The sequence below is a fragment of the Paroedura picta genome, chromosome 3 (genome assembly GCF_049243985.1).
Source record: "Paroedura picta isolate Pp20150507F chromosome 3, Ppicta_v3.0, whole genome shotgun sequence".
Taxonomy (NCBI): domain Eukaryota; kingdom Metazoa; phylum Chordata; class Lepidosauria; order Squamata; family Gekkonidae; genus Paroedura; species Paroedura picta.
Genome location: NC_135371.1, coordinates 106,722,037 through 106,738,223, shown reverse-complemented (window position 1 = coordinate 106,738,223; position 16,187 = coordinate 106,722,037). Strand labels below are relative to the sequence as shown.

Genomic DNA, 16,187 nt, shown 5'->3' with positions numbered 1-16,187 from the left:
ATACATGCCACGTATCAGTCATGCTTTCAGTAACCCCGAACACTCAGTGTTTCTCCTAATCCCATTCTTCCTGCCCTCCAGCATGTTTCTTTGATGGGCTGATTCCTGTTGACCCTACCTGCCAAAGATTATCCATTTTACTTATGCAATAAATGTATGTGCTCAAAACTTCCTAGAAATGATAAATAGCTATTACATCCTTCTTGAGAGATAAGTGAGTGTTTTGTTTCCATCACGGTGGGACAGTTCTCTGGTAGAGTAACTGACAGGGCATACGATATGAAAGATCAAGAGCCACAGTTTGGCCATCCCTGTTCTAGGGCATGAACTGCTTATCAGCATCTTCCATCATATCCCTTCTCCTCCACATTAAGGTAGCTCTAGATCTTAGCTTGCTTATTTACCACATGATGGATGTGTTTTTGTTTCTGTATGCATGCAATACATGTGTGTATGCGTGTGTGTGTCCCTACATGCACATAAACAAATTACCATATGTGCAGGCGTATAAGACGACTGGGCGTATAAGACGACCCCCCAACATTTCCACTCAAAATATAGCTTGTTACATTACATTACGGTACCTGTCATTGTCACCATTGTACGGCCGTAGCATGACCGCAGTGCCTCCAGCCCGCCCCTGCATCTCCCTGTGACTGGCACTAGTGCACAAGTGCGCATGTGTGAGCTCTGCGTAGACAAGGGGTGGGCCGGAGTGCCACTGCTTCCCGCTGAGCAGAATGGGCCGGTCACGCCGAAAAGGCTGGCACCCATATCTCGCTGCTGATGCTCGCCGCAGCCACGCTGGATACCGTGCGATACTGGATGATATGTAGAATGGGGTATGCGAGCATCAGGAGGCCACTATGGGCACTGGGCGGGCATCGGGAGGCCACTATGGGCAGCTATGTCTATCCCAACAGAAGTGCACCCGATGTATTGGATGACCCTCCCCCCCACTTGGAGGCATGTTTTTCAGGGGGGGGGAAGTAGTCTTATACGCCAGCAAATACTGTAATTCCACTTTTGCAGTTTATACATTCCAGCTCCTGGAAGGTCATTAGTTATCAGTTGGCTAGCAATGAACCTTTGCTGCTGTTGTTTTGCCATCAAGTCGCAGCTGACTTATGGCAACTCCACAGGTTTTTCAAGGCAAGAGACACTGACTGCATCTGCACAGTGACCCTGGAATTCCTGGGTGGTTTCCTATTCAAATACTAGCCAGCACCAACGCTGCTTAGCGTCTGAAGTCTAATGAGATCAGGCTAGCTTGGGCTATCCAGGTCAGGGTGTCAATGAGCCTTAGGTATTTTCAATGGTACATTTTTATTCCCCAGTGTTACCACTGCTGTTTTTGTTTCTTATGTCAAGACAATTTAAGAAATATTCCTGTGGTGCCCTGGTCTTTTCTCATTCCCCCCCCCCCCCCAATTCTTTCCTAAACTGGATTATCCTGTCTACTTTTCCCCATTGTAGAATGAATTCTCAAGATTGCCTCTTGCTTGGAATCTGAACAATCTTTCTTGGATTGCCACCCAAAACTTACCCAGAAAGGGCAGGTTTGGGCAGTGATCTCTCAAGAAATGCCAAGGCAGAAATGTTTCAGGGCTAGAGGGTGCCTGTACTGAAACAATCAGTCCCATGAGGAAGTCCAACCACAGCTTTGCTCATACAGGAAGATGACTTAAAGTCAAGGCCATTCTGCACAAGGAAAATCCAGCGAGATCCTTACCTTACTCTGACACTTTTATTTTGGCGTTTTAAACTACGCCGTAAGCATCCCGCCTCATTGCAGTGCTGATCTCACTAAATCTCCTGTTTTTAGTGAGGGCAGTATAATCACAAAAAGTGGATTACACAAGTTGAAAATGCCGCCAGCTACTGCAGTCATCAGTCAAGGGAACATTAGGAGGTGATGGCAGTATTTGTCACGCGAGGAGACCATTATTTCTAAGGGGCAGAGGTGTTTTTAAAAAATGGTGAATGGCTCGTAGCAACGAGTACTCACTAGTCTCATCACAATATTGTGACAGATTATTTTCAGTATGTGCACAAAGTGCAACATTGGTCCCAATTTACAATGAAGTCCCCCCCCCCTTCTTTTTTGTTTTTGAATGGCTGGAAAGAACAGTGAGCCATGGGTTAGGTTTGATCAAAACCAGTCTGACATTTGAGCAATGAAAATGTGTTCCCTCCCTCACCTCTTTTTCCTTCTAGTTTTGCCAGATCCCCTCTGGCCACTGGCAGGGGATGGGGAATGGGGTTGCCATATCCAGGCTACGTAACTGCCAGGGGGAGGCAGAGTCCTCAGTTGGGTAGAATGTCACTGAATCAACTCTCCAAGGAATAAATTTTCCCCGGGGGAAACGATTCCTCTAGTCTGGAGAGCTGTAATTCCAGGGGATGCAGGAGATGAATTCCACCTGGAGGCTGCCATTCTTATTCCCTTCACATTGTGTGGATATGAGAGAGATTAAGGTATTGGGAGAAAAAAGCAAAAGTGGATTTTTTAAAAGATTTCCTGGGCAACTGTGAATGAATGAATATTCGTTGCAATGATTAATTCTGTTTTTCTTAAAAAATATCTTAAGGCAGCTTGCTGATAGACTCTGCTCTGATTGGTTGTCAGAAGGGATTGGCATGCTTGAGCTGGGGGTGGCACTGCAAGTTTGTAACATACTTATTGTTCTTCGGCCGTAAACCAAAAGCAGGTGAGGAATGCTGGAAAAGGAATGATAACACAACAAAAACAGAGATAAACATCAGGTGTGAAATGATGGTAATACACTACAAAAAAAGCTGGATCATACAGTGCTGATCACGGTATTTTTCCCTTTGTGCGGAATGGCTCTCAATCTTCACGGTGATCTGGGGTGGAGGAGAATTCTGCACCTCCAGTTCCTTAAGATGTATACCAGAATAATACAGAGAGAGATTGAAGAAAATACACATAATAATCATAAGCTCTGGATCCCTTAGTCAGGGAAGGGAGGGAAAGAGGATTAAGGATAAAATCTGGATTAACCTTAAGGTTTTGGTAACCACATTTAAGGCCATACATGGTTTAGCCCCAGTGTATTTGAGAGACTACCTATACCCCCAAAAGAGCCTTATGCTCCACCACCTCCAACTAGCTGTGGATCCCTGGCCCCAAAGAAGCACATCGGACCTCAACAAGGGCCAGAGCCTTTTTGGTCCTGGCCTCCACCTGGTGGAATGAGCTCCCTGAGGAGATCAGAGCCCTGTCCAAACTTCCACAGTTCCACAGGGTCTGCAAAAGAAAGCTCCTCCACCAGGCATTTGCTTGAGGCCAACCGATTTGAACATCTGCCGCCCCCCCCCCTCAGACACCCATCTATGACTGAGCAATTTGATCTCCCGAGTTTGTTGGTATTCATGTTGTCTTGTGAATTGTTACTAGATAGATTGTTGTGATGTTCTATTGAAACTTGTATAATGTTATAGATTATTATAATATTCTATGGAAAGTTATAATGTTCCAGGTAAACCACCCAGATCTGTAAAGAATGGGTGGTATGAAAATCCAAATAGATAGATAGATAGATGATAGATAGATAGATAGATAGATAGATAGATAGATAGATAGATAGATAGATAGATAGATAGATAGATAGATAGATAGATAGATAGATAGATGATAGATAGATATGTGGAAGCTTAATCTGGAAAAATCTATGGTTGGAGTCAAAATCTCCACTATGCAGATGATACAACACCCCTTGCTGAATCAGAGCATGAGCTGAGGATCCTGATAAAGAGACTAAAACAAGAAAGTAAAAAGATGGGACTATACCAAGATCATGACAATTACTAGCAGTAGCACCAAAGTCATGACTGACAATGAGAACATTGAATGTATTCATGATTTCATCTTTCTTGGCTCTATGATCATTCAAAGTGGTGGATGCAGCCGTGAAATCAAACAGCGAATAACACTGGGCCGGAACGCAATATGGAAGAGTAAAGATATCAGCCTTAATACAAAGTGCCAGCTAGTCAATGCCGTTGTCTTCCCCATAACAGGCTATAGATGCGAAAGCTGGACTCTGAAGAAGGAAGACAGGAGGAGAATAGATGCTTTCGAATTATGGTGTTGGAGACGAATGCTGCGAATACCATGGAGAGCCAAAGTTATCAACAAGATAGTTTTAGAGAGGGGCAAACCAACTATGTCATTAGAAGGGAAGCTATTATGGCTAAAGCTCACGTACTTTGGACACATCATGTGATCAAACTCGATAGAAAAATCATTAATGCTTGGCATGGTCAGCGGCAAAAGGAAACGTGGTCGCCAAAGGATCCGCTGGCTTGACACGATCAAAGCCGATACAGGGATGGCCGTGAACCAACTGAAAGAAGCAGTCAGAGACAGGGGTGCATGAATCACTGAGGGTCGGACATGACTGAACAGATGACATCATCATCATTGCTTTGGGTCCTTTTAGAATCAAAACCTGGAAGAAAAGATGAAGAAGTTATTTTGTCAAGCAGATGTTCTGTCTAGTGGTAAGGGATTCGATGGGGAATACAGATTGAGGAAAATGGGACATTTTGTGGCATTTTGTGGTTTTGGTGGCTGAAGAGGTGGCAATCATTAGCACACCAGTGGGTGGGAAGGAAATTAACAGAGATATTTTGGAGTTTTCTGCAGAAATGTTTCTGTTTCTGTGTAAAGAGGAGGGAACTTCCTTAATCTTTGAAATTTTCTCTGCAGCTGGGGGGAAACCAGAGTAGGACACACTCTGGTTTCCCGATGGAGGGGGAAAGGTTCAGCTTTCTGTGCATATTACATCAGATTATGCACCGCTGAGCCCTTCTCTCTCTCTCTCTCTCTCTCTCTCTCTCTCTGGCTGTGCAATGGACTTGTCATGAATTTTAAGTGGTTCACATGACTGTTCCTGAAGAGCAGAAACCCTGCATTCTACTCTGCACAAGAAACAGCCAAGGAGCTGGGAGCTTCCTATCACTTAGGTGTTTGGGTTAAATGGCTCAGAGCCATTTCAACCGTGCTTTGAGCTCCCCACGGCTTTTGGCAGAGAGCAGAAAGCAGGTTTTAAATGGCTCTGAGTCATTTAAACCAGTGGTCCCCAACCCGCAGGCTGCGGCCCGGTGCCGGGCCGCGAAGGCCTTGGCACTGGGCCGCGGCTCCTTCTTCCCTCCCCCCCCAAGCAAGAAGCCCCTGGGCCGCCCTCTCCCCCCACTCCGGAGCAGCGGTCCGCAGCGGCCGAAAGCTTGCGGACCGCTGATTTAAACTAATGACTGAGAATTGCGTCCCAGCTATGGGTTCCCTCGCCCAGCACAGTTTAAATGGGCTGCAGGAGGGAGGCCAAGATAGGAGAACTGGCAGGAGAACTCTGATACAAAGCTGTTTCTTGTGCTCTTCGCAGCAAAGAGTCGCAAATCCCCACAAACTTCCCCACAATTTATGGAAGTTCCTTGTGGTTCTTCATTCATGATCTTTGATTCTCTAACCCAAAATTCAAGCTATTTAATTTCCCTTCCTGCCCACAGCATGGTCATACAGAGAAAGTGACAGTCTGCATCCTCAATACATTTCAGCCAACTCACAGTAAAATCTATTCTCTCTGTATCTGCCAATATCTAAAACTGTTCTTCTCTCTCTCTCTCTCTCTCTCTCTGTGACACACAGACACACACACCTCTTCTCTATTCAGCCAGAAAAAGCAGGGGGTCTCCTCTTCCATGTCATTTCCTGAAAAATAAGATCAATTCAGGAGATATGTTAATGATCTGTTTGTCACAGGCTGTTCTAGAATATGTCACTTTTGGCCAAATCCACAGAAAAGACCAAACTATTGTGGCATTCTGATTAATGAATTTGAGCCACCTTGTAAAACATGATATAAATATTTAAATAAACAAACTCACAATCTGCAGAGAAGTAAAAATAAAGCAGTAAGGGCATTGTGGGCAGAGTAAGGGACAGGGTGAGTCCGTGATAAAAACTCAGGGGCGAAGTGGCTCCCAACTGGCCCCTCCGAGTGTCACTCTGGGGCCAAGCGGCAAAGCATGGCGCAGCTCCTGATTGGCCAGTTGCCCCATTGTGGACTTGAAGGTGAGAGGGCCAGGGTAAGACGCTTCGCCACCATCGAAGACACGGTGGCCCTGCTTCTTTACTGGCGCCAAAGCTGGGACCTTGTCGGGGGGGGGAAGGCTTCACCACAGTGAACAGAGGAGACCTGCTGCATCAGAGATGTGGCAGGCCTGCTCCCGTCGCCCCGCCGACACCCAGACCTCGGGGGAGAGGGGGGGAGGCTGAAAGGCTTCAGCATGATGTGGTGGGCCTGCTCCTCTCGCCTTGCCAAAGCCTAGCCCTTGGGGGGCGGGGGGGGGAGGGGAAGGGAAGGGAGCAGCAGAGCTGGAGCGGCGGGGGTCCCGCAAACACCCCTGCAAGGCCTCCGGCCCCACCAGTGCTGATGATAGCACCCATTGTATTTTTAATACAATGGGCTTTGCATCTAGTAGTCACATAAAGCCCAAGTACTGCTATAAATGTAATCACCATCTTCCTTCCTACTGTCTCTTTCAGTTTCCCAGTCATTGTTTTTCAGATTCTTAAATATTCCAACCATGGACGTTCAATTCTGTACAATCAGCTATAGTTTTCAATTTCTTTCTCTTTCTCTTACTTTGTTCACAGTATTCCTAAATGCCTAACTTTTCTGTCTCTCTCAATCCAAGCCACAATTTCAGAGGTTAGGTCCATTAATGCCTATTAACTATGATGTGTAAAATAAATCTGAGGCAGCATGTCACTTAATACTTTGGGGATAAACTGTGGAGGAGAAAACTGCTCTTCTTGTTCTTAATATGGGTTTCCCAGGAACTTCTATGTGGAAAACAGTAGGTTAACCTAGGTGTAGTCTGCATAGGGCTTTTTAATCCCTCCCAGTATGAATAAATCCCTCCTTGAATTAGTTTTCTATTTTGATTTTGGACCCTTTCAAATTTCCCTCTGCAACATGCATATTTTTCAAATATCAAGGGTTATATCCACTTCTGGATATCGCGGGGGAGAGGTAGAGTCACTCTGGATCAAGGTGACAGGTGGCAGCAGCTTCAAAAGAGGATGGGCTTCATGAAGGCTTGGACGCAAGGAGGCTGGCTGATAAGCAGGATTCAGGGCTGCAAAAAGGGAAGGGACGGTGTTGGGGATGGTGGTTCATGCTGGCTGCCTCAGTATGAGGGGAAAGGAAGAGGAGAGGAGGAGAAGGGAGGAAGTGCTGCCTGCCTACCCACCAAGCTGAGCCAAGAGGCCATGGTGTGAGAGCAGTGGCAGCTAGGGGGCAGCTCTCACTGGCAGCAGCAGAGCATTGGGGGCTTGCACGCTACCATTGCCCCCACCACCAAACACAAGCAGCAGAGTGGGAGGTCATCATTTTACCCTTGGCTGAGTGGCAGAGAACAGAGGCCACAGGGACCCTGGAATGCCTTGGCTGAGAAACACTGCATGCATGCTGGGCCAGCAAGAGGCCACCTGGGACCAACAAGTGAGCATGCATTGGGTGAGCAGACAGCTGAGAAGATTAAGACTATGAGCACCAGCCAGACAATGATGTTAGGTGGGCTAGAATGGCAGCGAAGCGGTGGCTACATTGCCATACTACACCAAGGCAAGCCCTGACGTTTTCTATCCTTTTGTGTGGACCCCAGCCTATTTCAGGCAGCCTCTCACTGGTCCAGCACTCATGCAGTCTTTCTCAGCCAAGGTGTCTGAGGGTCCCTGTGGCCTCTGTTCTCTGCCACTTGGCCAAGGATAAAAATAGAGAGTGGCGGGATATAAATTGAAATAATAAATCAATAAATAATTGTACTAAACTAGATAGTAAAGACTATCTTTACTATCTGAAACTTTATTAGGAGAGGAGGGAAATTCCACCCCTGAATGTATTCTTTTCCTTGTTTTCATTTTCCTATGCTAGTTGGAGCTAGGTTGTAATAAAGTTGTATTCTGCAGTTCTTCTGAGTACCTAGATTTATTGATTACAAGATTGGTGACGAAGGTGCAAACATGGCTTCATATGACAAAACTGAGGAATTTGATTCAGAAACGGAGGAATGGCAATTAAGGAATGATTAGATCACTGATTTTTGGCTAATGGAATCACAGATGCTACTAAACAGAAAGCAATATTTCTGAGTGTCTGTGGCAGCAAAACCTATTCCTTCTTGCGAGGCCTAGTGCATCCTGAGAAGCCTGGGTGTAAACTGCACGGAATTTTTATTCCAGTCCCAGGTCGATTCAGTCCCTGCCATCTACACAGAATGCGATTTCCGTTTGGATTTTGGGTGATTTAAATTTTCCTTCTGCAGCAAGAAGGATTGATCCAGTGTGACCCTACCTTTATTGTGCGATATCTTAGAGTGCTTTTAACCCTCAATATCTTTCAAATCCAGATTGGGAAAGCAAGCTCTGTGGTAGAGAACCTCTGATAGGCCACACCTGCTCATGTGACAAGCTTGCCTTAAAGGAGAAGCTCCTAATTTCTCTCAACTTCTGTTGGTCCTGGATTTTTTCTCCCTTCTCTGCCTTTTTCGATCCTCTCCCCCCCCCCTCCAAGAAAAGAAAGAGGCTCCCTGCTTGGCTCCTCTTCCCCCCCCCTTCAAGAAAAGAAAGAGGTTTGGCTCCCCCCCCCTTCTGAACTACCCTAACCACGTGCAGAAGACTTTCCTGTTTCAATGGGGAGGGGGTGGGAGATGAAGACCCGAGTTCAAAGCGATCTGGATTCAACAGGATTGACAATGGAATAAACAAAATAAGTGCAGACTCTGCCCTGGAGACAAAAGTCTCCCAGATTTGCAAAAGGTTTTAGCAGAACATTATTCCCCGAGGCCTAATATCACTGTCAGAACAGAATCTGACTTGGCCCAAACCTGTAGAGCTGGCAAAGCCATGGAGGCTGCAATGAAAAATGTCAAGGATTTACAACTTAACACACAAAAGGCACAGATGGACTCCTTACATAAAATACAAACTCAGAAGCAAGAGCCTCAAGCCCAAGGGGGATGTTTCCAGTGTGGCGGGAGTCACTCAGCCTTGGTTTGCCAGCATAAAGTTTCACAGTGCCACAAATATTTGAAGGTGGAGCATCTAGCCAGAGAATGTAGAGCAAGTTTTCAGAGAGTTCAGCAAGGCCCACAGAATGACTTACTGATTCCTAAACAGAAGGGGCAGAAGCTGGAAGCTTGTTATTTGGAAGAGGCTGAAAAGGAAGAAGGCCTGGTTCACACGCTGTATTCTATTAAGGCACAAGTCGGTGGACTTGAATAATGAACCTGTGTGCATGGAAACAGATACAGGGGCTTCAGTGACAGTGATTAATGAAAAGACCTACCAGCAGAGTAAGGTAGCCTCAAGGCCCTGGAAAGTTAAATTGCAGACATACAATGGGGAAAATATTCCTGTAGTAGGGTCAGTGTGGATCCCAGTGAAATATAAAGGGCAACAGCGGGATTTACAAGCTGTGGTCATAAAGAGAGATAGACCAAATTTACTCAGCAGGAACTGGTAGAAGGAACTGAAAATTGATTGGGAAGAAATATGTAACTTGGACCTGAAGGGAATGCCAGCACTAAAAAAAAAAAAAAAAAAATCCTCATTCTGCAGTGTTTCAAGAGAGACTGGGGATTTTAAAAGGCATGAAAGCTAGGTTACATATGAAACAAGGAAGTCAGCCAAAATATTTTTAAACCTAGACCAGTTCCATATGCCCTTCAAGATAAGATAATTAAAGAACTTGATTGGCTGGAGAAAGAAGGCATTATCTCCCCTATGCAGTTTTCAGAATGGGCAACTCCAATCATCCCAGTAGCAAAGCCTGATAAAATGATTCACATTTGCAGAGACTACCAAGTTAAAGTAAACCAAGCCTCCAAATTAGACAATTACCCAATTCCACGTACAAAAGATCTACTGGCAGTGCTTGGAGGAGGTCCCGTTGGACATGTCCCAAGCCTACCAACAGATGGAATTGGAAGAAGATTCCAAGAAATTCACCACAATAAACACTGATAAAGGCTTATACCAATACAACAGATTACCCTATGACTTTTCTTCAGCCCTGGGCATATTTCAGAGAGCGAGGGAGCACCTGTTGAATGAGATTCGGGGGGGGGGGGCAGAATTGATTATATCCTTATCATTAGTAAAGATAAAGATGAAAAAACACAACTTCTTTATTGCAACCTAGCTCCAACTAACAAAGGAAAATGAAAGCAAGGAAAAGAATAAATTCAGGGGTGGATTTTCCCTTCACTCCTAATCAAGCTTCAGTTAACTCTTTACTATCTAGTTTACTACAATAAAAATAGTAATAATTAACACAGTTAAGAACCTTGGGGAAAATAGCAAGATAATTTCTCAGTAACTATTCTTATAATTTTTTTCAGTAGAGGAAAGATAGCTGAGCTCATCATGTGGTGATCATGAACAGTCTGCACATTTTGTGTAAGAATTCGTGGCATGAACAGTCTGCCACGGTAATAAAAACTCACTTCTGATTTTACTCAGTCATTGTCATAAGGATAAACGGACACTTCATCTGTTGTTCCCTAAATTTCCCCATTAAAAATTGAGGGCTGTGTAGAGGGAAGATCTATCGCACACACACACACACACACACGGAAGTCATGCCATTGGCTTGGACATTGCCCTCTGCTGCCCCTGGGGCAGGCATACCATTATGGGGGAAGGTTTGGTTTTGCCACCATGCTGCTGCTGTTTTTGGTAATGTTTTCTGTAATTGGGGTTTTAATGGGGTTTTTATTAATGTGGGGTTTTATATATTGTAACCCGCCATGAGTCAGTGTCCTGAGAGTGGTGGGTAAAAAATTTAATTAATAATAACAATAACAACAACAACTCTGCTCCATCCTCTATGTGACAGCCCTCCAAGTACTTGCAGATGGCTAGCATATCACCTCTTAGTCATCTTCTTTCCAGGCTAAATAGATGAAGCTCTCTCAACCTTTCCTCATACATCTTGGTTTCCAAACCCCTCACCATTTTGTTGTTCTCCTCTGGAAGCGCTCCAGTTTATCGGCATGTGGTGCCCAAAGCTGAACACAGATCGTACCAAGTCTAACCAGATGTACCAAGTAAAGTGGTATTATCACCTCACACAATCTGAACACTATACCCAAATCCTATTTGCTGTTTTAGCCACCGAGTCACACTGCTGACTCATGTTCAGTGTATGGTTTATTAAGACCCCTAGATCCTTTTCACACATATGGCCAAGACAAGTTTCCCCCATCCTATAATGATGCATTTGATTTTTTCTATCTACTTAAATGCAGAACTTTACATTTATCACTAGGGAAATTCATTTTAGCCTGTCTCTCCATCTGTGTGAAGGATAGTTTTTATGCTATGCAAATGGATTGTTTTTAATGACATGTTTTAATGTGATGTTTTAACTGTAAGCTGCCGTGAGCAAGACTCTGAAGTAGCAACATAGAAATATCTTTAATACATACCTACCTACCTAACTACATTTAAAATCTATTTTATATTACCCAGATTACCATTGATACTAAATGTTGTACATCATCATTGCAACATATATTTTCAAATTGCATGCTGTTATCTTTTTAAAGTTTATTTCCTACTGCTTCTGAATCAGAAAATTCCCTAATTATCTATTGCATAGCACTAAATTCAGTGTTATCCCTTTTTATTAGGCATAAATATATTCTGGATTCCCAATGAGGTCATATTAGCATGTATGGTCCATTGGTTTGTATCATATTGTTTGTACACGTGTGTGGCTTGCAAGAGAATGAAGTAGTAAAGGAAATTCCTATTGCATAGCATAAGTGACAATCTAATAATCCAATTTCCTCTTCAGAGATTACTTGGGACTCTTGGATCTTTACTCTGTGGTTTCCTTTTTTTTAAATTGTATTGCTTATAAAAAGGGGGGGAGGGGGAACTCTGAATGTTGAAATTTTGTGGTTAAGTCATGTTTCCGTAGCTTCAGAATTTGAACATACAAAAGCAACTGACACTTTACAGCAATCAGATTCATAAGAGCCACTGTCCAGGAGCCAGAGCAGGTTGAAAGCAGGAAAGGTAAGAAATCATTTGATTACACAAACACAGCAACAGGTGTACTCAAAGTAATATTACTAATATCTGCTATGAAAGCTAAGGTGGTGGTTGAAAGTATCCCAAAGGTTTGAAACATTTAATACAGTTTTGATATTATGATGGTTATTGATATTGTCAAAACTCTGTGATTTAAACTATGAGGGCAATTTAGAGTCCAGTTCTAGTTATTCCAGTCTACATTTAGAATTATACTGTTAGAGGTTTTCTATCAGTAATACAGTGGAGCTACATTATTAGGTACTGAGTAACAGCTCTTATGTACATCTGCTCTACTAACTGAAAGATCAGATTATAGGGAAAAACTCAAAAAATTATTTTTGATGTTGCTTCTGGGGTAGAAATGCTAATTTGCTCTGACTGCCATTTATGTGCACTAGCAGTAATATTTGTTGTTTTAATCCTCCTATAAACAATGATAATATTTTATTCTCAGAACAGACCTTTACCACTGCCATGTCTATCTTGTATCTGTTCCGTGTTTTATTTTTCTGCAAAGTGTCAGGGTAGGTAGCAATGCACTATGAATCTGTATAACGTGGCCAATTTACATGGCCAAAACAGATATAGGACCTATTAAGTAGTGAACTCAGTTTTTAAAAGTCAGGAAAATTTAACAAAGTTTATATAACCTCTAAAGGTTGCTCAGCCTTTGACAGGAAGGAATGTCCTACAATTGTGCCTAAGAGAATACAATATCTATAGAAAATAGGCCTAAGGTGAGCACGAGCACTGAAATGTGTCCTTGTCCAAACATCTGACAGGCACCTAAGGTGTGGAAAAGGGAAGGCTCCCTTGCAAGCCAGGAGAGGTTTTCTCTATCATGGCTCAAGTTAGCGCTCTCCAGGGACCATAGGCAGGAACCTATGCCTCACCCAATGGAAAGTTAGCAAACTGCCTCCGACACGGCATGCTTTTGATGTCTCCTGGCAATGGATTCTTCAGATCAGCATCTAGGGGATGCATCTACAAAAGCTGCTTCCTAACCAAATTCTGCATGATTGTGCCACTTCCGGGGTTTCTAATTACTCCACTCATAATCTTTTTATACCAGGCATCTAGGGAGGGGAGAGGGGGGAGTCATAGCCTTCAGAAAGCCCCACTATATTTTAATTCATGTTCAGCCTCCTTCAGATCTGAACTTGAGTCAAGATAGGATCCTGTGGTCGATGTGTTTTTGTGTGTGTGTGGGGGGAGGAAGGACAGAAGGAGGCAGATACTTGAATATATATGTGTATGTGTATGGGGGGGTGTTCTTTGCTTTCTGGGCAAGTGGCTGGTTCTGGGCAAGTGGCTGGTTCCTTCCCTCTCCTTTCTTTTCCCTTTTCCCAGCTATTCCAAAGGTAAAAACCACCCCTATGCATGCACACACACACACCTGGGTGTAGTCTGGCTTTTTACCCAGTCCCAGTTCGAATGAATCCCTCTACAGTGGATTGGATTTGCATTTTGATTTTGGGCGCTTTAAATCTTCCCTCTGCAACAAGCATTTTTGATTTGTGGTGACCCTACCTTTCCCCTGCGATATCCTGGAGTGGATTATAAGCCTTGATATTTCAAAACCTACCATGAGAAAATGTGCCGCTCTCTGCTTTTTGTGAATTAACTTGCTGCCTCATGCCTCCAATGGTGTAGTAACGGAGTCTTCCTGGTTCCCTGTTGCAAGGCTTGTCTTATAGTGACTGCGCTCCAGAAGCCCTAACTTCTCTCAGCAGAGATTTGCCTCTCCCCCCCCCCCCCTCTCCAATCCTCTCCACATACACACACCCTCCTTCCGGAAAAGAAAGAGGCTTCTGTTGCGCTTGGCTCCCCCCCCCCCTCTGAGCTTCCCCAATGGAGTGAGGGACACTTTCTGTTTCAATGGGGGGGTGGAAGCCAGGAAGACCCACATTCAAATCGATGTAAATTCAGCAGGATCCACAAGGTAATAATCAAAACCAGTGCGGAATCCGCCCTGTCAAACGCGGATGGAAGACCACCAACGCAGTCCGGGGTCCTGAGGGGGAGGCAGGCAATGGCAAGCCACTTCCGAACCAAGTTGATCCAGGGGCATCTTGAAGGTCAGCAACGTTGACTTCTGGGTATACGCTCCAGAAGACCCGTGGGGAGGGAAGACACCGGCACTGGCGAGGAAAAGGAGGACTCCTCCGCCTCACTGGGCTCTTCGACGAATCCTTCTCCAGTCAAGAACTGACTCCAAAGTTGGAAGGAACGGCAGACGCTTGAAGCTGCTGCCGCCGCCGCCACGGTGCTGAGCTCTGGGGAGTTTCCTCCACGGCCGCTCCCCTTTTCGCCACTGAGCCCTCCAGGTGCCCTTTGGGGCCTGCCGGCCTACGCCCCTCTCTTTCTCTGGCTGCCGGGCTCGCAGAATCCGACGAAGCTTGCGGGCTCGCCACGCGTCTGACGGCTCCTGCGCTCAGGCGCTCTCCAGCTCTGCTTACCAGCTTCTCGGGGCGGCCGGGGAAGGGAAGGGGCAGGCCGCGCTCGGCTTTTTGGCTTCGTTTGGGCGCAGGAGACAGTGCGCCCCGGCTGCCTGGGGCAGGGCGAATCGGCAAGGCGCCTCTACCCAAGCTGGCCGGCCCGACGCCTTTGCAAGCCAACAAGGCGGCCGGGTGGGGTGAAACCCCCTGGATCGGCCTCGGCTTCTGCTCACCCAGGCTTTGAGGCAGACTCTTCCCAGGGCGGAACTGCAAAGGGCCCTGTGGCGCCCAGAGCTTGTGCCCTGCTTGCACCGCTCCAGATACGCCCCTGATTGCCCAATCCTCACTGTCATCGCTACAACTTTTTTCAGTTCAATTCGGTACACTTTTACTTCCCTGTCAGCCAGAGACCTTCACGGAAGTGTCATGTGTTATCATGTAAGGAGGTCCATGTAGGTGCGCGTGTACATATAATACACATCTTAAAACACTCAAAGACATATATATCCCATCCTTTCAACGACTGGAATAATTTATTACTTACTTTTGAAGCAATTGTTACAACTATTTGCAACAGGGAACTTCACAAAAGTAGCACACGATTTTGAAGACAGAGAATAAATTGCTGACTTAATACTCCTTGATATGTATTAGTTAAATTGACATGTGCCTGCTAGGGGTGGGAGAACTGCCTGTGGCAGTTGTTTCCAACTGGCTCTTAGGTCACCAAAGTGACCAAGGGGCCAAGGAGAGAACATTGTTAGCAATGGCATGATATTACATCCAAGAAGAACCCAGAAGACACTGTGTCCCCCTCTGGGAATCACTGGAGATACCTAGAGAGATGAGAGAACACATCTGGATTTTTCTGCATCACAATATAGTTGGCAACTCTCCCTCCCCAAGTATCCTGCTGGTTGCCAGGCTAGATATGGTAATCCTAGTTAGGTAATTTTTAAAAAGTCAAACTGATGCTGAATTTTATACCATTTTAAACCTAACTAAAACTAGAGTGAGGGAAGTGATGGAAAAACAAACCATATTTATGAAGATTTAATCCTTGAAAAATAGCCCACTCCCAATTTACAGTCTGAGAGGAGTAGCGATTTCAAAATTACCCCAAACAGGAACTGTGGGCAAGATGAAGAAACAGCTTCTAGAAACACAGATACTTTTGTGCAACTTTCTGGCATATGGCTGATACTTGGGAGCACCTGAGCCTGATTTTGAAAAAAAACAGCCCAGTAAGGACAAGAATTGTAAAGATGCACAGAAAAGGAGGAAATAGAGCAAAAAACCAAACCTATTAAAATTCTTAATGTGTTAAAGGAGGCACAAGCATATAGGAAGATCTCAAATGATAGCAAGGAGTACTGTTAGTAATTCCTCTTTGTAGTTTAAGCAAACTATGTCACTTAAGATTAAGGTGACCAGATTGTCCCAGTTTTGGAGGGACATCTGGGGGCACCTGGCAAATTGTACTTATGTTGAAATTAAAAAATATATATTACAATACTATTTTTGCATTCTATGCATTCTATGAAACTTTTTGTTTCTCCATATAGACCAAATTTTGAATCAAGAACCCCCCTCCCCCCCGGTCAATGGTGTCCTGC

The 16,187-nt window shown here is 44.7% G+C and overlaps 1 protein-coding gene across 2 annotated transcripts; it reads right to left on the bottom strand.

The window, feature by feature from the left end:
• Positions 1-2,107: 2,107 nt before the first annotated feature.
• On the bottom strand, positions 2,108-14,839 carry LOC143832551 (uncharacterized). 2 transcript variants are annotated; one of them, XR_013229309.1, is made up of 3 exons: positions 14,041-14,839; positions 5,682-5,734; positions 2,108-4,475 (listed from the first exon to the last, which is right to left on the bottom strand). XR_013229309.1 is itself a non-coding variant. In XM_077327130.1 (3 exons), exons 1-3 carry the CDS (start codon positions 13,768-13,770, stop codon positions 4,272-4,274), a joined length of 309 nt encoding a protein of 102 aa, XP_077183245.1. In that variant the 5' UTR covers positions 13,771-14,839; the 3' UTR covers positions 2,108-4,271. The 2 variants fall into 2 exon arrangements, 1 of the variants encoding a protein (XP_077183245.1); XM_077327130.1 differs by having other exon boundaries at positions 13,719-14,839.
• Positions 14,840-16,187: the final 1,348 nt, after the last annotated feature.